The following is a 24,602-nucleotide window of genomic DNA, read 5'->3' as shown; positions in this document are numbered from 1 at the left end:
AGATGCCCATTGATTTAAGAATGGCTAAACATATCATGAAATGGAATAAAATACTTCTGTACTAAAGAAAACAATTTCTATGAAGAATATATATACATGTGGAAAGACATGAATGGATGTAAAGTAAAAATGAGTCAATCAAGCACTTAAAGAAAATGCACAGAAGAGAACAGAAAGAAGTTCAGAAGGAAACAAATAGGACAGCTTTGAAATTAACATGGTAAATTTATTAGATACCCTTTTTAAAAGGCAAGCTGCATGTAATATATTCCTGGATTCACATAAAACCATTTTTTCTGTTGCTCTGTAAATTTGGAAATGCAATTTTTTTCTTTTGGTGTTTAACTTATAAACAACAACAACAAAATTAAAGTGAAGCAGAACCAAGACAACATATATAACGATTACAACAATGTAAATGGAAACCAAATGCTATGAAATTATGATGATAAAGTTTAGTTCCAAAGAGCTTTAAGAAGGTACAACCCTGCGGCTTCTTTGAAAAGGTGAAGGATTATGAATGTCAAATAATGAATATAATGTTGAATATAATGTGTTTGGTTATTTTTGCTGAACTCTTTTTTCTTTCCTTTATTGTGTTAGAAAGAATAGTTTTCTGGGACGATTAAGAAGAAAGGATATATTGGAAAATAAAATGGTATTTTTAAAAAAAAAAAGATGGGCATTTGTTTCAGAAAAAAGCTTGAGGTCATTAAACACGTTTAGCAAATTCCCAAAGGCAATTCAACCCACTATTTTCCCATTCAATTCCGGGCTTAATGTCACTGGCTATTTGCAATGTCTATCCTAGATATATGTACTGATGGAAAAGTTCTATAAATTGTCCATCCAATTACATATTACATTCTGAACAAAAAGGCAATCGCCAACCATTTTCTTTCCTCTGTGGATATTTAGACCAAATTCTTTCGTGTGATTATGAATCCCCTTAAGGAAACTGAAATGTGCTAGCACTGATGCAAACAGCACAATGTCATCCTTAAACAAGAGAAAACCGAGGATCTCATCAAGCTATAATGAACTGTCTTCAACTTGGACTTTGCACAGAACCTTCTCCATAATATTGAAGACTACCTTTGTGAGCACATCGCCGAGGCAGTCAGGTGGTACAATGAGTAAGTAGAGTGTTGTACTTAAAGAGTGAGGAACACAAGTTCAACTTCAACCTCAGATACTTACTTGCTGTGTGACCCTGGGCAAGTCACTTAACAGTTCTCAGTCTCAGTTCCCACATCTAAAAAATGGGGAAAATATTACTTACCTTACAGAGCTGTTGTGAGAATCAAATGAAATAACGTGCAAAGCAAGTAATATATAAATATAATTATTATCATTAGAACTTTCTTGATATTTATCGTGGGATTGAACACAGTTATGTGATGTAACATCTTTCAAGCTATCCTTAAATAATACTGGCATGTACATGGGAGATCCTTCGTTGGAAAAGAACCTTTAAAGCAATACCAATTATTGGTTCTACTGAATCAACTGCTTTTTATCATCAATAAGCCATATGTATGCTGGTGTCTAGTGTTCCCTACACCCTTCAACGAACTGTGTTATTGTAAGGATTTGGTATTACTATAAGGATTTGGTCTAATATGAAATATCACTTGAAAAAGCTTGCCTGTCCCTTTCTAATGCTCTAGTCAGGGAAGCCTAAACATATGCCTTCATCTCATAAAATTTTTATGTAGATGATAAGGGAAGAAGGAAGGAACAAGCACTTCTGTGTGTCAGGCACTGTTGCTAAGCTCTTTGTTATCTCATGTGATTCTCACAACAACTCTTGTGAGGTAGATGCTATTATGATCCTTATTTATACAGTTTAGAAAACTGAGGCAAGTGCAGGTTAAGTAGCTTGCATGGGGTCATACCATTAGTAAGTATGCCTGAGATTGAATTTGAACTTATGTGTGTCTCATTTTAGCATTCTATTCACTCTACCACCTAGCTGCCTCTTCAGAAGACATATGAATCAGCAGTTGGTGATGCTATCACTTTTTTTTGGTGGCATAAGGTTCAAAAACTTTCCTCACCTCTGTCTTTCATGTGCATCAAGATGATCCCTCAATGATCTCAAAATGACTCACAATGAACCAATGTGCCAAGAGTCATTTTTTCCACCTTTGTTTTCTTCAGTGTCACTTCCAATTCCTTAAGCAATAGACACAGACTGGGACAGCTGTGCAGTGTTGGGTATCTCACCAAAATTTCTTTTTTCTAAATAATTATGTTGTTTTCAGTGTTCTATAATCACTTTCATATATCTTAGATTTTTTCCCCTCCCTCCTTCTTCTTCCTCCATCCCTTGCCAAGATGGCTTGCAATATTATATAGGTTCTACACATACATTCCTGTAAAATATAATTTCACCATAGTCATGTTGAATAGAAGAATTAAAATGAATGGGAGAAACCACAAAGCAAAACACAACACAACACAAAAGAAAATGGTCTGCTTCATTCTGTGATCCAGTTCCATAGTTCTTTCTCTGGATGTGGAAGAAAATTTTTTAGATTCTTGCACTGCTATGAAGTACTAAGTCTACCAGAAAAATTCCTCGCACACTGTGGTTGTTCCTGTGTATAAAGTTCTCCTAGTTCTGCTCCTTTTACTCAGCATCAGCCAAAATTTCTTTAAACTTACTTTTCCTTCTACTAAGTACTTCTATTTTATGACATGAATTGCTCATAATTTTTCCATCTCACTTCTCTATAAAATTTTACCAACAGGTTTACATTCTAAATTGATGCTACTCTTGCAACTGATGTTGTCAAATCAGTCTGTTTGGCAAATCCAAGTGTTTGTTGGTTGAAATACTATCTCTTTAGTCTCCTTGATGTGGCAACTGATCTGTTTAAAATGTATGAAATTGCTATAATTGATGTTGATGACCTTTCCTCTGATAGTTTCCCATTTTAAAGTGTCAATATACTTAAAGAGGTTGTTAAAGAATTGCTTTCAACGAACACCATATTTTCTCTTCCTTAATTCCAATTTTATGTTAATTTTGTCCTCTGTTCTAACAAGTTGATGTTCTAACTGTACACAGAAAGCTGACTCAAGAATAACTCCCACAACAGTAATAAACTGTCTCCTGTCTGTCAAAATCTAATCAATTTCAATCTTTATGGAATGATTTGGTCCTATTCTGGTAAAGTGCCTTCTGATTCTGTTCTCAAAGAAAGTATAAGTATAACGCTTCTTTTTGGTCTATTGCTACTTCCAATTCCTTACTCATAACAATATTTTCCAACATTTTTTTTTTTTACCATCTTCCTAATACCCATCTTTGTACTGAAGACACCAAATATCAAAGTATACATTGACTTTTTTATTTGGACAGCTTTCATCAAATTCTTCATAGAATTTCTTTATCTCCTCATTCTTGGAAATTGATGTTGATATAAGCTGCAATTATTTTAACAGTGGTCTTTTTGAAAATGTAATGAGCACTGTAAATAAATCAACACAAAAGCTCTCACTGAATTGAAAGCTAGAAAGGGCTTTAAAACATTAATTGACCAAAAAAGGTTCAAATGGAACTTATTTTTGTTACTACTTTTTAAATAAAATCTACAATTTAAAATTATATAACAAGTTCACATGTCATTTTTTTATAAACCTAGAAATCAAACACATTTTCAATATATGAAGAACAAAAAAGATGTTTATACGAACTTGTGCCTCCCCCATTCTGTATTTGTTAAAGTCATTTTGGGGGGACTCAAAGAACAAAATGGAAGAGGTATGATCAAAGAATGGTTATTCTGAAAGATGGGGATGGAGGGGCATGCTGTTGTGGACTATAAGCTCAATATGAGTTAGCAGTCTGATGACAAAAAAGCTAATGCATTCTTGAACTAAATTAAGAGGGTTGTTTCCAGGAATAGGGTGGTGATAGTCCCAAAATACTATGCCCTCATCATCCCACCCAGAGGATTGTGTTTAATTCTAGAAACCACAGTTTAATAACACTGACAAGTTGGATGAAAGGTCTAGACTAGAGTGTATATATATCACATGAGAACTGAAGGAACTGTATATCATATTGAGTCCACAAAAGAGAAGGCTCAAGGAGGGACACGATAGCTGGCTTCAAGTACTTCGAAGATTGTCACGTGAAGAGGGATTAAAATTGTTGGATACAGCCAGAAACAATGAGAGGAAATTATAAAGAGAAATATTAAGGGTTTGATGTCAGGAAAAAGTTTTTAACAATGAGAGCTGCCCAAAAGGAGAATGTGCTCCTGGAGAGCTGGTGGGATCCCCCTTTTTGGAGTGCTTTAAACAGAGGCTGGATGACCTGTATGTTACAGTGGGGATTCCCTTCATATGTTGGTTGTACATGATAGCCACTGAGGTCCCTACCAACTCTCAAATTCTGTGATCCCAAGCAATTCAAAGATTCTTTGATTGTAAAAAATTGAGTTTTCCTGATTTCAGAAGTAAATTTTACTTATGAGAAATAAGTTCAAAGCCAAGAGAAGAGTACTAGAAGCAGCAGTCTGGTTAACTTACAAACTAGAGAAACTAATCACACAGATTATTCTATAAGTGGACACCACATAGTGTAAAGAGCACAGGACAGAGTAATAAGACCTGGATTTTATTCCTGACTCGCTGTGCCACCTGGGGCAGGTCATTGTGGATCTCAGTTTCTCATTTGTAAGATGCAGGGGAGGGGTTTACTTAAATTGGCAAAAAGTGAAAAGCAATAAACACTAAGGTTGGTGGGGCTGTGGAGAAATAAGCACATTAGTATACTTCTAAATGAAACCAAGTCTTTTTGGAAAACACTATATTTAAAGGTTCACACGCTTTAAATCAGTGGTTGGTTCCACTAAAAGGAGTACATCCTAAAGATGTTCTTGTACAAAAATACAGAACTTTCATTCATATTAAAGCAAAATAGCCAAAAACCCTTTGTCTTCAAAGATCAAGAAATAGGAAAACAATCATGGCATATGGACATCATGGAATTTTATTGTGCCATAAGAAATGGGAATGAAAAATACAAAAGAAAGACAAGACAATTAAATTGATGAAAATCAGAATATATACAATGACTAAAATTCTTCAAGAAGCACCTGCCATTTCATGAATGTTGGGAGACCCCCACCAATGTAGGTGGGTCAATTTAGTAGTTAATTCTCAGCTGTCACTGTGGGTCAAAAGTCATCCTATCCTACAGTCAACCTGGTGATAGGCCTATTCAACCTGGTTAAGCTGGTCCTCAGACAATATACCAGGCTCATACATGAAATCTTTGTGGATAAACTTTGTGGAAACTTATGCTCTACTGGTACAGCCTTCATCTCCATGCCACAGTAAGGTAGAGTATGACACTAGTAGAGGACCCTGACTACAACACTAAGAGACATAGATATAGAAAAAGATAATAGTTATAACCATGAAATCCTAAAGAATATGGAAGAGTTTAGAAGGGGGGAAAAGCAAAGAGATTGGTGTTATTGTTACATACATCACTAAATAATAATTTGACAATTTCATGCATGATCTTTCTTCTATTTGAATTTGTTTTTGCTAATGCCGATATGGTTTTGCTGATGGCTGGTAAAAATGGAATAAAATTTTAAAATAATAAAAAGTGTGAATTCTAAGGTCCTGTCTATTTCTAAAATTCTAAACATGAAAAAAGTCTTTATTAAGTGGCTACTGTATGCCAAGCACTGCACTAAGCAGTGGAAACAGTAGCTGCTCTCAAAAAATTCACTCTACTTGATAATTCTATACTTTATTTATCTATAAATTTTTAAAATTTTAAACTTATATACAAAATAAGAAAAAAAAGCACTGCCATGTGCACATCAGAACATAAGAGAGGATACAAAACATACAGCAATAAATTTCCATTTCAAGAAAGTCTATATAATATTATGCACTGTATTGATATTTTTTCAGGGCAAATTTGTACATAATAATAAACCAGTGAGCAATAACGGCCTATATTTCAATTTCTAAGTAGTTTTTAAAATTTCCTTCCTGTTATCAATAATAGAGTTCCAAAGACTGTTCCCCCAAATCTTCTCCAATTACAGATTTAGGAGAGAATTCACGATATTTTTTGAGAACTTGGTATGGTTCTTGAGTTTGAGAAATTAGTCTACTTCATGACTGAAGAAAATGGAGAGTAAGATATCAGTGAGAGGTAGGGAAGGGAGAACATCTGGTCCTTCCCGAATTTTTCTATTTCCTGCTTGAGTATTAATAATAGGTTCTTAAGACTGTTATATCCCCAAACCTTTTCCAACTACTCAGGAAAGTTTTTTAAATACTTTTTTTCCCATAAAATAACATTCTGTAATAAACTCTTTCAATAAGATCTATAAATGTTATTTGTTCTTTGTTTAAAAAAGAACCAATGACATTACAGGGTCTTGACTTGCATGATTTAAGTGAGGCAACTTTGCACAAAGTGGTCAGCCTCACTCTCTCTTCCAGAGTCATTAAAGTTCAATGGCAAGACAAAATGGCAAGACAACTTATGATGGCTCAGGATGCAGTGGATGATGTCAGCATCTTCAATGTCCAACCAAGCTCTAGGCACTCCACAGTGCCTGCTTCAGCCACCTTCATGGCCATTAAAACAAACTGTTCTCATCCACCCATTCTACCAGAGGGAGTCTTCACATGCTTGGAGTAGATATCCCCCTGACTTACTAACAGGTTTGAGGCCTACTGGTTACCCTCACCCTGGTTTAGCCCATCCTGCAGAGAAACAGTTTTACTGGGTGTGGAGGCAGGGAAACTACAGCTTCTTAGAGCCACAGATGAGGGTTGTGTGAAAGGTGGACACCAATGGTGGTGTCCTGAATGATTTTCAGCAGCCCTGAAAATGACTTGGCAAGCCATCACACCAGAGGTGCTAGTCTTCCCTAACCCATGCACCCCTCTCAAAAAGATAATTTGATATCCACACATAAAAGGAAGTTAAACTGCGTGGAAGTGGGAAAAATGATGTATTAGAAGAGCCTAAGCACTGACATCAGAATCTGCCCACCAGGTATTGTATACATTTAGAAAAGGTGATTTTCAAGGGCCCTAAGCAAAATTTTCTTTGATCCTTCTGTCTCCTACCTCCTAGCCCTGCATTCCCTATACACTATGCCCATGTTCTCATGCTGTCATATGGCTATCCTAAGTGCTCCTCTTCTAAACATCCAGGTTTATACTTTCCCAAATTCACAGTGCTCCAAAATTACCTCTCTTCTATTTCCTAACTTCTTCTCACACAACAGTTTGCATCTTAGCTAGGTGTTAGATTATGAGATCATGGCATTATAGAAAGAATACTAGATTTGAAATCAAAAGTGCAAGGTTCAAATCACATAATCTTCTCTAATTTCTTCATCTGTATAATGAAGGGCCATAAATTCAGCTCTAAATCCTATTCTGTGAATAAACTAATTCACACTAAAATATAGTAAACTGAAAAATCTAACATCCTTTCTCAGGACTATGTGCATTTTAAAAGAACACAACCAAATAAATCTCTAATTGGGAGAATATGCAGGGAGTCTTCTTGTGTATCAACCTTATCTATTTTAGAATGTCTTTTCCCTCACCCTCAATAACGGGTCACTGTTGCTACCTGGTTTATTACTCATATTCACAGTATTTATACATTACAGGTAACAAGGTACCATGTATACAATTCACAGCATTTCTAGGATTAGGTAACTGCAAAGTGTTATGTAGTACCACCCAAATACATCTAGCTCAAGCTTTTGATTAAAGACTAAGAAATAGGTCTCCTATCTCAGTTGAAGGACAAGCACTCTCTAAATTCCATCTAGTATACAGGCTTTACTTTGAAAATACTCTAAGTTTTCATGTTTCTCATTTTCACTTAAAACTCAGAAAGCTGACAAAGGCAAAATTTAATTTTGATCTTATTAGTTTATCATGGAGAGGGTTTTGCTTTTCACAACAGGAAAACACAGCCTTTCTAGCTGAGGGCTACAGTAGCAGAACTGGTATTACTTTCAAGTCCCCTTGGAAATAAGTGAATAAATGAAGAACATTAAGCATTGACTATATGCCACACACCACCATAAGGGCTAGAGACAGATACAAATTGAGAACCCATGGATGGGAATTCAAGAACTAAATGGGACTAAGTCATTCAGGGCATGGTCTCTGGAGGGCCAGTAGGTCTTGGGCTAGTTATAGTAAGCTATATGAGTTATGCCTACAGGGTTCACCAATCAGAACAGATATGTTCCAGAAGTTTAAGAACAATGACCTTGCATTCTGGCCCTTACATTAATATAATTCACTCTCATTAGTTCCACTTAATTACTTGTTTCCCTAAATCACTTGGGTCATTTACAACAGACTTTAGAGGCTTTCAACAAGATAATACTACTCAATTAAGAATGAATTCTCTACCCCTTGACTCAGTAATACCACTTCTAGGACTATATCCCAAAGAGATCATAAAAATGGGAAAAGGGCCTACATGTACAAAAATATTTACAGCAGCTCTTTCTGTGGTGGCCAAGAACTGGAAATTGAACTGGGCAATGGCTGAACAAGTTGGGGTATATGAATGTAATGGAATATTATTGTGCTATAAGAAATGGATGAACCCGGAGACTTTAGAAAAACCTGGAAAGACTGATGCTGAATGAAGTGAGCAGAACTGGGACAACACTGTACACAGTAACAGTCACAGTGTGCAATGGCTAATTTTTTTTTTCCTAAGACTTAAATACAGGTACAATTTTTTATTAAAAAGATCTCAAATGTTATCATGGTATTTACCTATTCCCATTAGCCAAATTTCTCTTGAGACACAGACATTTAAAATCAGAGGGATTTTGGTTGATCCTTCTACAAGACTGGAAGAAGACACTTCAACAAACCCTTCTCTTCCTTCTGTTCTTCTCAAAGAACATAGGAGTAGATCTACCTTTCACATGAAGAGTCTCCATGGAGTCAATGACCTGTAGAAAGTCCTCTGATTTCTGGCCCAGAGCTGCCTGCAGAAGCCACTTGTCAAATTTGGGGCCAGATCACATATTATCAGTTGGTGAGCATGCAATGGCTAATTCTGATAGACTTAGCCCTTCTTAGCAATGCAAGAATCTAAAACAATTCCAAAGAACTCACGATGGAAAATGTCATCCACATCCAGAGAAAGAACTATGACGTTGGAAGCAGACTACTTTCTTTTTTGGTTTTGTTTTGTTTTCTTTCTCATGGTTTCTCCCATTCACTGTGATTCTTCTATGCAACATGACTAATATTAAAATGTGTTTAATAGGAATGTATTTCTAGATCCTATATCAGACTGCATGCCATTTTGGTGTATTGTTAATGGAATAGGAAGATCTTCCCCATCCATTAATAGGTCTATGTAACCTGCTTAAGTCACATGGAAGCCTGAGTCACATGAGTCTAAGTCAGTGGAAAAGGAAGGGTGGAGCAGAGCTGAGAGGAAGTAAGACAGAGTAGACAGAGTTGGGGAAGAGAGAGGAAGCAAGGGAGGACTCTGTGAGTGAGAGAGGGAATGATTGTGCTTAAGGAAGTTGGTTTGTGGGACGGTCTGATAATGTGTATAGACTTCTTGGTTAGTATGATGGATTTGGCTTTTTGGTGTTTGAATAAATGTCTTGGTTCTGTCTTTAACGAAGATTGTGATTCAAACCTGGAAATACACTGGCATATTCATAGCTGCTGCTGTGGGTATCGCTTTGGCGATATACTTGGGGAACGAGGAGGAGAAAATTTTAAATTTATGGAAATTAAAGTTGAAAACTAAAAATAAATAAACTAATAATAATAATAAAAAAGAATGAATTCTCTGGCAACCAATCTTCCATCACTGGATTTTTTAATTGGAAAAGGACCTTATATCAATCTACTTCCTACTGAAGAGGAGAAATATACATTATGGAATCACACAGTGTTAAAGCTAGAAGTAACCTTAGAGATTATCTAGTCCAAAATTCTCATTTCAAAGACTAAAGTCTATAGGAGTTGAGTAATTTGCTGAAGGTAACACAGCTAGTTAGTAGCAGAGTCTAAAACATATTCCTCCAGACAAAAGTCTAGTCCAGGGTTCTTTCTACTACATTACCATTTGATTCATTCTTCCAGATCTCAAAGGCAATGGATGACAAAATATAACCCTCTGACTACTCGTAATCTGGGAAATAATCTGATTACTGATAATCATGAGGCAGTCCCTAGGCTGTTTCAGACCCATCACAGTAGGTTCACCATTATTTGTCAACTGGTCTCAGATACACATCACACAATTTATGATACCATCATAGGTATCATACTATCTCAAAACAAGACTGTTTTATCTAAACAAAGGTTCCATAAGTCTGTTGTAATTTTCCAGTGGCAAGTTAAGTGCCTTCATGACATGAAAATTCTGAAATACACTTCAAACAGCAGCAGCAGAAGCTCATTTATCCCATTCTATTTCCTTCTGCGTACATGACCTTACGCCTCAGTTTAAAATGGACATTAAAAACTGATCTTCTTGAATTATCATAACTTTCTTCAGGGGGTTATCTATAAACATTATCTATGCCTTATAAAAAATTATAGTGAGTATCCAGTCATAGCACAGTAAAAACAGTAAATATGGGGATGTTATAATAGTTTCTCAAAACTAGTGTCACCAGGGTAAAGGGAAACATGTGAAGTTATAGGAGATACTAATGGCCATGAAGATCCTAATGAAAGAAAAAAGGTGACCTGTGTTCCTCAAGAACTGGAACATATCTTCTATCAAGTTGCTGGTTCAACTGACCAACATTTAATTTGTCATGCTTAATTAACCCCATTAGAAATAATGTTTTGTGGCTTTATCCATTCTTTCCAAACACAACTCCATTACATCTGAGCCACTGTACTGTAGAAAAGTAAGTCTTAGGGACTGGAGTATGCTTATAAATGTTTAATAACCAGCTCTCCAAAGGAAAAGTTTAATCTGCATTATTAATATTTTCTCTTATCACTTTCTTAAGTCTAGCCCATCAATAAAATAAATCAATTCCTGCTTTGTAGCATTTACTGATATGCGAGGACTGAAATATGTAACAACAGGCTCTAGCCCATATGAATTGGCTCCAACACACTCAAACTAATGTAGAATCATAGACATTTAGAACTAGAAGGACATCTAAGTAGAACCCCTTTAAGCAGTTTCTACAGAGAAGTGCAAAATGGAATCTTGACAACTTTTCAGTCCTTTAGACTCAACAGTGATACTTTCCTCTGGAAGCTTGTTCTTTACTATGCTTCCTTTAAAGATTACCTAAAATCCTACCACCTTCAGAGCTTGCTTTCAAAGTTCAGTCTGTACTGCAAATTTGTTTCTGTCTTTAACTTCCTCAGGGTATGTGCCCAGTAGAAGGGCGGTTGTGTCAAAGGGCAAGAAAAGTTTAGTCACTTTTCTTGAACAATTCTAAATTGATATTCAGAATGGCTGGACTATTTTATAGTTCAACCAACAATGAAGTCTTTCCACAACCCCTAATTTCCTTTTTTCCCTATCTTTACCAATTTGTAGAGACTGAAGTGAAGCTTGAAAACTATTTTAATTTACATTTCTTTTATTATGTGGGGTATGTTAATCATATAATTGTTACTTTAAACTTTTTTGGAAAAATTAACCTCTTTTTAATCTTTGTAAAAAAAAATTGGTTTGCTGGGTAGGAGAGGAAAATATTCAAAAATGAAAGTAATCTTAAAAAAAAAAGCTATGTCAATTTTAAATTCACATCCTTTGACCATGTTATCTACTGAGGAATGGCTCTTCATTACATATTTGGATCAATTCTCTGTGTATATATCAGCCTTTTTTTTTTCAATTCCACACTCATTTTGAAGGCATTAATTCCAACATTTTGGATAGCAAAAAGGCCAGCATCTTAAGATTTAGTGAAATGAGATGCCAGATTTCATCCAGTCTACCCATATCACTTTACATATGTGGAAAGTGAAGCCAGTAGAAAAATGAAGTGACTTGTCTAAAGTCACACAAGTAGTAAGAAACAAAGTTGAGACTAGAACCCAGATCACCTGACACCAATTTCATCACTCTTTTCCACTATATCATACTGCCTTTGATTGCCAAGACCTGTTAAAGTCTTCAGTTTTCTTTTTTCATTATATATACAACTATTTGTATATATAATTTCCTAAGATGGCTCCAATTTCTGTTCCCTCCACCCCAATGACTGCCAAAGATGTCAGTCAAATGTTCATTATGTTCATAATTCTAAAACACTACCTTTTCTCTAGGGTACAATGATGACATGGTGTCTTATATATGTATCTCATGCAAAATTAATCTCAGTGCCTTCCACCTAACAAGTACTTAACAGAAGCCTGTGAAATGGGGATAGAGCAGAAAAGTAGGATGTTGGAATTTTTTTCAAAGCACTGTGACTCTAAGGAAGGTTTTTGTTGTTTTTTTTTTACCTTCAGATTTGCTTCAGTAAAAATAAGACAGAAAACACAAAGAAGCATAAGAACTTAGAATAACATACTTGTACAGTGTAAGACAAGCTTTCCACAAATATATTTCCTACATGCCTAATATATATGGTAGAATACTCAGCCAAATAAATTAAATAAAAAGAATGTAAGATGTTTTATATATCACTGAGGGGGATACAAAAATGAATAAAATCTACTACCTACAAGGTACAATCTAATAGGAAGTTCACACATCCCTCTTCATTCCCCTCCTTCCCCTTCCCCAAAATACAAAGAACTTAGTGCTTAAGGAACAAGACAAAGTGCTATAATGAAATGTTTCCCAAAGAAGGAGTTGCTGTCAATAGAATGCAATTGGAAATTTGGAGGAGAGAGGATGAATGTTGTGACAGAGCACTGAATTTCGGGAAGCAAACCACCACTCCTTTTTATAATAACTAAATGACTCTGGACAAGTTATTCAAACTCTTCACGCCTCAAATCCCTCATCCACAATTACCTAAAAAGTATTTATTAAACATCTATGTGCTGGGCACTGCGCTAGGAGCTGGAGATACAGATACAATAGACTGTTCCTGACCTCAAGGAGATGCAAAAGGCAGTGTATTACAAGCATGAGGAAGAGCCTATGCAAAGACATGATGACAGGAGATGGAATGCTATGCATGAGGAACATTAGCAAGCAGCTCTATTTGTGGGAGGAAGGTGATGTCAGACTGGAAAGGTAAACTGAAGCCAGATTTTAAATGGCTTTAAAAAACAAAGAGGAATTTGCATATGATCCTAGAAGCAAGGGACCACTAGAGCTTTCTGTGAAGTGGAATGACAATTGGAATTTCACAGATTATCACTTTGGCAACTTTGTGGAGAATGGACTGAAGAGGAGAGAAGCAGTGAGACCAATTAAGAGACTATTACAATAGTCTAAGCAAGGGGTACCAAAGACCTGAAGTGTCATAAGGATTATATGATTAGAAAGAAAGGGACAAATATAAAAGACACTGCAGAGGAAGAATCACTAAAACTTGGGAATTGATTGAATTAGTTTAAAGAAAATGACTCATAAAATAAGGGGATTGAATTAGATCAGCTCTAAGTTTCCTATCTGCTACAGATATTAAGATCCTAAACACAATGATTTGATGTCTAGAACATATTCAAATATTTAATGAACATATATTAAATAAAAATTTATGTGATTAGTAACTTAATTTTCTTCTTTTACATACATTTACACTTTAGAAAGTGTGTACTATAAGAATATTCAGGTATATCATTTACAATTAAGTAACTTAACACAGTGTTGGAAGTTATTTGCAGAAAAACTGCACGAAAGATTGTTAGTCAGGAGGCCAAACCTATCATAACATTACTTATGTTGGAAATTTAATTTTATTCATAATACAATCTCAAGGAATATAATTTTCCTTAAAATGTAATGTTATATTAATTGTACCATTCAGAGAAATACAAACCATAGTAACATTTTTTACTCAAAGGAAATGTGTAAGCACCCATCAAATGAGAATTTGCTTAAGACACCCTAAATTTTTTGGTAACATGATGGCAATACAACTGATTTAAATTTCATGAAACAGCAAACCATATGCTGAAATGGCACCTTATGTGGCACAAATCCAGCAATCAGGTACTCAACAAATATATCGGACTTGAAACCTACAAAGTTGATAAGTGGCATAATTTAAATCCCAAAACACAGGCTTTGTCAGAATAGATAAAGACTTCTAAGTAAACAAACTATAATCTTTTTTTTCAAAGGGCTTTTTCTCATGAATGTTTTGGAGTAGTCTAAAAAAAGATGATGGTGCTAATAGTCAGGAAATTGATTTTTAAAATTATTTTTTCCCTTCACATGAAAAAGAGGTCAAGGAAGACTTTTGCAGTAAGTTTCAAATACGACGTTTTATACACCAGACCTCAAAATTAGTTTCCTATCCCTAAGGAAAAAGTATGAGAAAACAGCACTTGATGGAGACATTTTATGATATCTTAAAGACAAAAAACTATTGTGCATTTTAAGGAGGGAAAAATGTTAGACCTAAAATTTTTTGCTTTCTCAAAATATCAAAATTATACAAAACAGTAAAAACCAGAAGCCAATAATAACCAATAATAATGAACTATGGCGCTTACAACCAAGTTCATCCTACACTAAAGCCACTACCTGGCTTTACACCTACATACAGCTCTTTTACTGATCTAGACACTCTTTGACAGCAGATAAGACTACTGCAAACTGAATAGGTTTACTATCTTCTCTGCCAATTACAAGCCCAAGCTTCCACATAACCAAACACATAAAGATTCACAGAGAAAAATAATTTAAAATAACTTACAGCATGTTGAAAGCGCTTAGTACCTCAGGTGTGTTACCTCTACAAGACTCTAAAATGAAGTCTGATGGTTTACCAAAGTTAAATAAAGCAAAAAATAGCACTCTGATGTTAGTGACTTCAGACCAGTCCAGAGCTGAGACCAGGTGACCATTGTTTGCTAATCTTTTTCTTCTGTTTGCTGTGTCATCAATTTTCCCCATTCAGGCTTAACATACGATTACTAAGTTTTAGGCAAATTATATTTAGATGTCTATGCTCATATTTCTTTTCAGGATAACTTTTAATTTTACCACCAAAAACTATTTACCAAATCTAAAAATTTGGCCGAACTGTTATCAGAGGACTCCAAGTTATAAAATTCTTACCCATCATCCCATTAAAAAAGATAACATTTTGAAAATTATGACATTTATTGGAGAAAATCAGTAAAAAGTATTATTTTGGAGGGTTAATCCTTTAGGTAAATGTCACCCTGCTTCTATTCCTCTAACCTGGCACTGATCTATTCATTAAGATTTAGGAAGAAAACGATTCTAAAATTAATGGACCCCACTCATCGCCCCCATCCTCCACCTCTCAGATTCTCAGCTCAGAGTTAAACAGCCTGTTACCACAAACCCCCATAGAAAATCCCTCTGATCCTCCTGTGTTAAGTCCCTAATAACGTCGGGGCACTGGAAATACAGGTCGGTACGTCTATAGCTGCTACTAGCTTGATCAGCTTAAGAACTCCTACAATACAGACCCCACGGAGGAGGGATAACTAGCAGGTAGAGATTCAGGATGTACACCACAAGAGGTTCCACGAAGAAGTTAGGGTTGGCAACACTGGATCAAATACTTGGGGGAGGGGAAGGTTACTAAGTGTGTAGGGGAAGGGGGAAACGACAAAGGGTGGATGGGACAAGGTGAGAAAAGGTGGGGAAGGAGACAAGAGGAAGGGGAAGAGAGGAAAAGTAAAAGAAGAGAGGGAAATAGGGCAAAGGAGACAAGGAGAAAGAAAAAGAAGGGAAGGAGCCATACAGAGCAAGGGAAGGGGGAGCACCGGGATCCGGGCCAAGGGATGGCACAAGACCAGGCTGGTGCCAAGCCGGGGGGCGCGGCGGGGTCTTTGAAGGGGCCGGGATACCCGAGGGCAGTTGGCTGCAGGGAGGGGGGAGTCCCCATGGGCCTTGGCTAACAGATGCAGCCGTTTCCTCGTAAGGGAGGGGGGTCACAGAGCTCCGCTCCGGACCCGCAGCAGCGTTGGCGGCCTCGGGCCCTTAATACCTGGAACTGCAGCAGCTTTTCTGTCTGCTCCTGGGTTAAGTCCCGCTCCTCAGGCGCCGCCATTTTGCCGCCGCCTCTACGCCTCTGACCCGTCCGCACCGTCACCCGCCGGAAATGACCTCATCCGTACCCGCTTCCGGTCCCAGACCGCCACCGCGAGCCGTCTGATCCCGGGCTTGAGATTCTGCGCCGGCAACCTAAAGCTGCTGGGGCGGCTGCCGGGGGCCACCTCTCAAAGGCACGCCCCTTACTCTTCCGGAAATTCCCGAAAGCCTTCGGATAGCCCACGTGACTGCTTTACTAAAGCGAGACTCAATGCCTACCCCCCAATCACCCGAATGGATCGCGGATGATTCCGGAAGCTCCCGAGTCCTTCTGGGCTGATCCCGGATGCCGTTTAAGGACCGGAAGCGTACGAAAGCAGGAGGCGCCCTTTTTTTTTTGCATCGAGAGCTATCCATCCCACGTGGACCTCAGGGAAGTCCGTGGGGTGTACGTCGCCCTGTAGCCCGCCGCTTCATCTGACCTTCCCAGACGCGTCCTCCTCCGCAGGGAACCTTAGCCCGTATGTGAGAGTAAGAAGATATGCTTTAGAATGGCGGGCTCGAGCCTTGGGAAGTGTGATCCTGCAGCATCGCCCTCTGCCTCCATTGTCTTACCTGTAAAATAGGCATAGTGACCTTTGCATTCCCCACATTTCTTAGGTGGCTGTAAGGCAGGGCCTTCTTGTAAACTTTAAATTTCTATTAAAGTGGGCGGACTTCCTGCCCCAAAGCAGCCTGTTCAGGCTCTACAAGCCCTTCCTCACCTTGGCTGGGCATTTGCCTCTCTTTCCCCGGTCTGACTTTCTCTAGTTCCGCAACTTCCTCCATCCTGAGTTACTCCTTCCCACCCCTGCCCTAGCCCCACCTCTAGCCTGCCCCTCCGGGTCTTCACTCCTTTTTCCCTGGGGAATCCCTATTTTGTCCAGTTGTTTCAGTTGGTTATGTCTGACTCTTCAATTCTTCTTGAAACCATTTGGGGTTTTCTGGGCAAAGATAATGGAGTGGTTTGCCCTTTCCTTCTCCAGAACCCCAAATTAGCCCCGGTCTATTTTTCCCTTCCTTCTAACATCAGCCTTCAGCCACCCTTTCGTGTCTCCAGCCCCTTTAATTTATCAGGCTCAACAGGAACACAGTCTCAGAATTGAAAAAAAAATAGGATAGGTCATCTAATCCAACTTCCACTTTGAATAAATCCCTCTATGAAACAAAATTTGCTCAATATTCATTAAGCATGTGCTGTCCACAAGGGACCTTATCAGGTATAGGAGATGCCAAGACAAGAGTAAATGTCCCTTCCTTCAAGGACCATACTTTCTACTAGCAGTAGGGGAGGAGGGAGATGTAACTAGCTTGTACAAAAATCAATACATAATGATTTTTTTTTTAAGAGACGGAGAGAACAATTATAAGTAGAAGAATCATGGAAGGCTTTGTGGAGAAGTTGATCTATGAGCTTGAGCCTTTAAATCAGCTAGGGATTTTAAAAGGCAAAAATTAGCAAGAATGACATTCATGCCAATCCAATTTGGTTGAAATGTATAAAGTGTAGAGATAATAAGAAAAAAAAATCTGGAAAGGTTAAGCTGGAGCCAGATTGTGGAGAGCCTTAGGCTGAAATTTTTGTATTTTAACTCAAAGGCAGTAAGAAGCCACTAAACATTTTCAAGCAAGGTGCTAACATATTAAGATCTGTGCTTTAAGAAAATTATTTTGACAGCTGTGTGGAGGATAAATTGGAAAGGGGAGAGGCTAGAAGCAGGCAGTCTATTTAGAAGACTCTTAAAAATACAATCAAAAGAAGAGGACAGATAGGAAATATGTTTCTGAAATAGAATTGACAAGACAACTGATTGACTATTGGGAATAAGAGAGTGGATGGATGGATGGATGGATGGATGGATGGACTTATTAAGCACTTGCTATATGCCAAGCATTCTGCTAGATCAAGAATCAGGAATCCAGGATAATTCTGATATTACAAATCTAAGTGACTAGGAAAATAGTGATGCCCTTAACAGAAATAGGGAAGTTTGGAGGGGAGATGACTTTAGCGGGAAAGGTCATATTGAATTTGAGATGTCCCACAGAGAGTTGGTGATGGGGGACTAGAGTTCAGAAGAGATATTACAGGTGAATATATTGATTTAGGTGTCATATGCATAGAGATGATAATCGAATCCGTATAGGTTACAGTCAGGCACAATTGAAAAATGACTGAACAAAAATGATACAAAGAAAGAAAACTGAGAAAGAAAGTCAAAAAGGGCCCAGGACAGAGCCTGAGGAGGAACATATGTTTGGAGTCAGGAAACTGATATAGCAAAGGAAATCCATGCTCAATGCTTAAGGCTAGGAGGGTAGTAATCCAGAAAGATGTCATCAGACTGGAAGAAGAATAACTTGGAGAAAGCAAAATAACAAAAGTTAAGGGAAGAAAGAGATATGGTTTGAGATCCGTTCCAATTCTAAAACTATGACCTATGATCTTATGCATATTTAAAAGGAAAAAGTACTCAATTATGTGAAGTGATAGAAGTCACCATTGGATTTAACAGTTAAGAACAATGTTCATAGAATGGTAGTGTCTGAAGTGAGTGGAAATTTGAAAATGAAGACATTAAGTATAGATGCCTCTGAGAATTTGGCAATGAAAGGTATGTAGGTTATAGCTTGAAGATTTTCCAGGGTTAAATGAGAATTTTTGTAAGGACTGGGGAAGATGAGGAGAGAGACTTGTGTCTATTTGTAGACTCCAGGGAAGGAGCCAGTGAAAAGAAAAGTTTGAAGAAGAGAGGAAGTGATTAAAGGAGAAAGACACTGAAAGACATGGAACAGCATAGAATCAAGGGCACAAGAAAAGGGACTAGTCTTGGCAGGAATACAGGCTACCTCTTCCTCAGAAACTAAAGAAAGAGACAAGAAGGTAGGTAAAGATGAAAAGTGGTTTGAAGTATGGAATAGGGGAGATGAGATAGCTCACAATTGTGAGTGTCATTTTTTCTCAGTAAAAAAAGAGGCAAAGACATCTGTCTAGAAGAGTTGAGGGTTGAAGTGATGTTGCACTTGAAGAGAGTGCAAGAGAGGAGAGGGTTTGAAACAATAGCTTCTGGGAGCATAAAGGCCTACTTGAGGTTCAGCAGTTCAGTCATGTTCAACTCTTCATGGCTCCATTTAGGGTTTTCTTGGCAAAGTACTGGAGTGGTTTTGCCATTTCCTTCTCCAGATCATTTTACAGCTGAGGAAACTGAGGCAAAAAAGGTGGGTGACTTGCCTAGGATCACAGAGCTAGACAGTCTCTGAGGTTAGATTTGAACTTGGGAAGAAGTCTCTCTGACTCCAGGCTCAGCAGTCTATTCACTGTGCCCCCTAGCTGCCCATTATTTGAGATTAGATAACATGAATTTGTAGTATACTCAGTTGGCATAATAGTGTGACTTTTTCAAGCTGCATTCATCAGCACAGGAGTAGGAACAGAAAATAAGTGAAGGTGGGAGTGACCAGTTTAAAGACTGGCATGAAAATGACAGAAGGGCAAAGGACTAAGGTATTTAAAGTTGACATATTTATGTCAACTGGCAAACTATGAGGTCAAGACTGCAAGGAGGAAAATGGGACTAGAGCAGGATTAATGACTGGGATGGAGAGATTAGAAATTGCAATTAGGATGAGAAAAAAGGTTTAGGAGTAATGAGGAGGGTGAGGGCAGAGTAATGAAGAACAGAAGATATGAAAATGAAGGCAAATATAAGAGTGATAGAGTTTGCAGTGATGCTAAGAACTAAGGTATGACCATTCCTGTGGGTAACTGAGATGGAGTGAAGGTGTAGGTTATGAAACTTGAGTAGGTTGATTAGCTGAGAGACCAGGATACTCAAGGGGATGCCAATTTTTATACTGAAGTCCTCAAATATGAGGGCAGGAATTGGATTAAAGAGAAAAACTGTGAGCCAGATAATGAATTTGAGAAAGAAGGATGGTGACCTACAGGCTAATAGGTGAAAAGAACAAGGATCTGGACAGTGTGATACAGAAATACAAAACAAATTACTAAATGACAGTGATAGAGAAAGGATCTACAACTGGAAGGAGGACATAAGGAATATACCAACTCCTGAACCATTGTATAGGGGACAGTGACAGGTAGAACAACTAGCACTGGAAAGGGTAGCCAGTGATAAGTGTCTCCTAAAGAAAGCCAGGCTTCTGTGAATGAAAGAAAATGAAAACTTTGTGGGGAAAAAATTCCATGAGAAAGGGGAGTTTGTTAACAGTAAAAATAGGAATTCCAGAGGGCAATAAAAGGAGTTGGAAAGGAATAGGGCTGATTTAGATAGGGATTAGAGTATAGGAAGAGAGAGTATGGGAAAGGAGTTTTCCGTTACCAGGAATGACTACCACATTCAGTAGTTGCTTAATAAGTACTTATTGATTAACAAAGTAAAATGGACATAGAAAATTAAATTTTTTAAGGGAACTGAGAGAGCATTTAGTCAACCTCCTTGTTCTTCCTATACAGGGAGATCCTGTACAGATTCCACTTCCTGTAGAGAAATTTTCCTCTGCAAAATCCATGTCAGGGGCTCATACCTAGAGGACAGGAATTGCTGAAATTTGCCTCTGTGAAATTTCCATCCATACCTTCTATTCCTCTCCTCTAGGGCTAAAAAGAATAAATCTAATCTCTATTCCAGATGGGAGTCTTTCAGATACTTGAAGACAGCTTTCAAATGCTTTGTAAGTCTTTTGTTCTCTAGGGCTGTGGTGCCAAACTCAATCCCAATAAAAGAATCCCTGCCCTGATATTGACTTAGTTTTTTAAATGTAATGTCATAATTATCTTATTGCATTTTAATTTATTTTGTTAAATATTTTCCTATTAAATTTTAATTTGATTCAGTTTGCACTCAGGAGTATTGGGAGCTGCATTTATGACATTTTTGTTATAAGTTAATCAGCTTTAGTTCCTTCAGCTAGCTATTATATTGAATCATCTCCTGTCTTCTCACCATCCTGGTGTTCTCCTCTAAATGCATTTTACTTTGTCAATATCTTTTCTAAAACATCCAAGCAAACTGGCAAGCCTGCCACAAGTCTCTACCCACTCTAGTCCATCCTCCATTCAGCCACCCAAAGTGATTTTCCTAAACTGCAACTCCAAGAACTCAAGAACTTTCAGTAAGTCCCTATCACCTTCAAGATCAAAATAAAATACCCTCTGGAATCCAAAGCCCTTCATAACTTTGCTCCCACTTCACCCCACCTTTTCAGGATCTTACACCTTTCTTCCTACCACATATTTACCCATCCAGTGATACTGGCTTCTTTGCTATTCCTCAAAATCCATTTCTCAACTCCTGATATGTTTTCTGGCTGTTCCCCATGACGAGAATGTTGTCCCTCTTCATCTCTGCCTCCTGTCTTCATTCAAGTCCTAGCTAAAATACCACCTTCTGTAGGAAGTCTTTCCCAATTCCCTTAATACTAGTGTCTTCCCTCTCTTGTTTCCTATTTATCCTGTACATAGCTTGTTTGTACATATTTATTTGCTTGCCTCTTTCATTAAATTGTGAGCTCCTTGAGGACAGGGACTGGTTTTTGCCTCTTTTCATATCCCCAGAATTTAGCAGAGTGCCTAGCACATGGTTGTTGTTGTTTATCGTTTCTTCTCAAAGAAGACCATGACATCAGGAAACTGAAGCCACAACCTGTAAATGAATTGGATTTAAGTGAGGGAGGGCAGTGCATAAACACCAGCCTCACTTTCTCCTTTGGAGCTATCTGGGCCAAGTGGCAAGATATATAGATCAGGGTGACTAGAGATGGCCCTAGATGCAGGAGGAGACCTTGGCCTTTTCAAGTTAAGGTCTTTCTGAGTTTTCACTTTTGAGAAAGAAATCTAGCCTGTAAACCCCAAGATATGATGCAAAGTTTCAGCCATTAAAATTTATATTCTTCTAGGCAGAACATCCTCAAGTAAAGGTATGATATCCTATGTGGACAGAGGGAGACAAAGAAGGGAAAAAAAGGAAAGGGTATAGAGGAGAAGGAAGGGAAGGACAGGATAAGGCAGGGCAGGAAGGGAAAGGGAGGGAGGGAGGCAGGAAGGACAGCTGTGTTGCCCAACTGGAACTGGCCTGTTGGATCCTTAGTGGAGAAGCAGCTCAGATTACTCACAGGCTATTGTTTGTGCTTTGTTCTTGAAGACGACCATGACAAAAGGAAGGTGATGAATGAATTGACAGTGAATTAAATTTAAGTGACGGAGGGCTGTCCAAATCCCCAGCCTCACTTTCTCCTCTAGAGTCATCCAACTGGGGAGAAGGTAGAACAATATGAATGTGTATGTATGTGTGTGTGTGTGGGGGGGGGGGGCAGGATATTTGTTGTGGTTGTTGTCCTTTGTTCTTGAAGAGGACCAAAATGACATCACAATGTTGGAATCTGACTGGCTGATCAGACCAGTATGAGTTTGGAAGACTCTACCTCAGATTGGCCTCAAGTCATCCATATGAACATTTGGAGTAGAGATGTCTTCTGACCTCTGTATGAGCACTTGCTTTGTGTGAGTTCTCTGTAGAACAGATCTTTTAGACAAACTTCAGAGGTTGTATTGAGTTCACAATCATCTGCAAACAAAAAGTCATGCACCAACTCTCCCTCCACCTTAGTCTTGCTTGGCTTGTAGCATTTTCAACTTGAATAATTTTCTGTCAATGCAATAGCTGACTTTGATGCCATTTTCATCCTTGTTGAAGCCATCCAACAACATCATGCCAAAAAGCAGAGGAGCAAGCACACAGCTCTGCTTCACCCCACTGGTAACTGAGAAAACTTGAGAGCATCTTCCATTATCCAGAACCCAGGCAAGCATGCTGTCATGAAACTGACATACAGTACTGATGAACTTCAGGCAACCAAAACTTGCCATAATTTTCCACAAGCCCTCATGACTGACAATATCAAAAGTCTTGGTCAAATCAATAAACATTGTGTACAGGCGTCTGTTCTGCACCTGGCATTTCTTCTGGAGTCGTCAAGCAGCAAACACCATATCAGCTGTTTCCTATGCTCTTTCAGAAGCCACACTGGCTCTCAGATAAATAACCATCTTCCAGGGAAAGGATTGGCCTCTGTGTAGAATTTTGTCAGCAATGACTAAGAAAGAAACCTCCCTGTGATTGTCAAAAGACAACTTATTTCCTTTTCCTTTATAGAGATGGACAGCAGAGGCATCCTTGAACTCCTGGGGGATAACCTCCTCTTGCCAAATAATATGGAAAATTTCAGTCAGCTTTTATATGACCAGTGGACCCACTACCTTGTAAATCTCAGCTGGAATAGATCAACACCAGGCCTTTTGCCACACAAGAAGAAGCTGATGACGTTTCTTCTTCAGTTGGAAGTTTGAGAGAGAAATTGATTTCAACCTGAGGTACATGGTGAATGATTTCAGCATTGATTGATGATCTGTTGTCCATTTCTCCAGGATCAAGTCCTTATCACTGATCAGTGTGGTTCCATCTGCACTGAGTAGTTGCGATGCACCATAAGTCTTTGGCCCATAAATAGCCTTTGAGGCATCATAAAAGTGCTTTGAATTGTTTCATCTGCCTTCTTACTGAGCCAATAAACCTGCATTTCTCTAAGCTTCACTTGCACTTTACTTTTGATGAAATTAAATGCTGCCTTCTTAGAGAAGGACAAAATATCCTGCTGGTAAACTCTGTGGAGTTCTTGTTTCTTCATTTAGAGGCTTCCGTATTCCCCATCATTTTCATCAAACCAATTTTGATGCTTGCAAGTATTCTGACCCAGATGAGTAAACCTCTGAAATCTGCTCATTCCTTTTATTCTCTACTGTTGCTAACTGTGTGTTATTTCAGTTTTCCCTACAGCAATGAACTGTTCATAGTAGAAGAAGCATTTTAATCTGTTGACGTTAAGTCTTCTGGCAGTCACGTTACCTTGTGACCCCTGCTTTTGTTGTATGTGAATGTTTAGCTTAGAGAGGATGAGTTTGGCATTCTGCCACACATTACCTTATTCACTCATGCATTCTGTCTGCCCCTTCTCCTTATAATGACATACTCTATTAAATGCCAGTGTTTGCTACTAGGGTGCATCCTTGCTTGTGTGTGTGTGTGTGTGTGTGTGTGTGTGTGTGTGTGTGTGTGTGTGTGTGTGTGTGTGTGTAGCTTTGTGAGAAGGGGTACTAATAGTTGGAGAGATGAAGAAAAATATCATGTAGGAAGTCTTGATTGAGTTGAGTCCTCAAGGAGACACAAGATTTGAGACAGAGGTATATTCCAGGTTCAGGTGGGAAAGGAGGTAGCCAGAGCAAAGATATGGGAGATGTACAGTCATGAAAAGCAGCAAGAAGATCAGTTTGGCTGAACTTTGGCATGCAAGAAAGGGAAGG

The 24,602-nt window shown here is 38.2% G+C and overlaps 1 protein-coding gene and 1 long non-coding RNA gene across 5 annotated transcripts in view; one reads left to right on the top strand and one right to left on the bottom strand.

Annotated features, from left to right (window-relative positions):
• Positions 1-16,736, bottom strand: part of FAF2 (Fas associated factor family member 2) — a 95,108-nt gene extending 78,372 nt beyond the window's left edge. For 2 of the 4 annotated variants that reach the window (XM_072631088.1, XM_072631089.1), the window contains exon 1: positions 16,140-16,736. In XM_072631088.1, the coding sequence (XP_072487189.1) occupies positions 16,140-16,202 (63 nt within the window). In that variant the 5' untranslated portion in view covers positions 16,203-16,736. Of the gene's footprint in view, positions 1-14,870; positions 14,966-16,139 lie in introns of those variants that run through there. The other 2 variants (XM_072631090.1, XM_072631091.1) reach the window with 1 other exon arrangement.
• LOC140518738 (uncharacterized) lies at positions 16,622-23,826 on the top strand. The gene is made up of 2 exons (XR_011972000.1): positions 16,622-16,704; positions 23,398-23,826. It is a non-coding gene; the product is annotated as an uncharacterized lncRNA (long non-coding RNA).
• Positions 23,827-24,602: the final 776 nt, after the last annotated feature.

Source organism: Notamacropus eugenii, chromosome 1 (assembly GCF_028372415.1).
Source record: "Notamacropus eugenii isolate mMacEug1 chromosome 1, mMacEug1.pri_v2, whole genome shotgun sequence".
Classification (NCBI taxonomy): Eukaryota; Metazoa; Chordata; class Mammalia; order Diprotodontia; family Macropodidae; genus Notamacropus; species Notamacropus eugenii.
The sequence above is the reverse complement of the archived record's forward strand: the minus strand, read 5'-3'. Positions and strand labels throughout refer to the sequence as shown.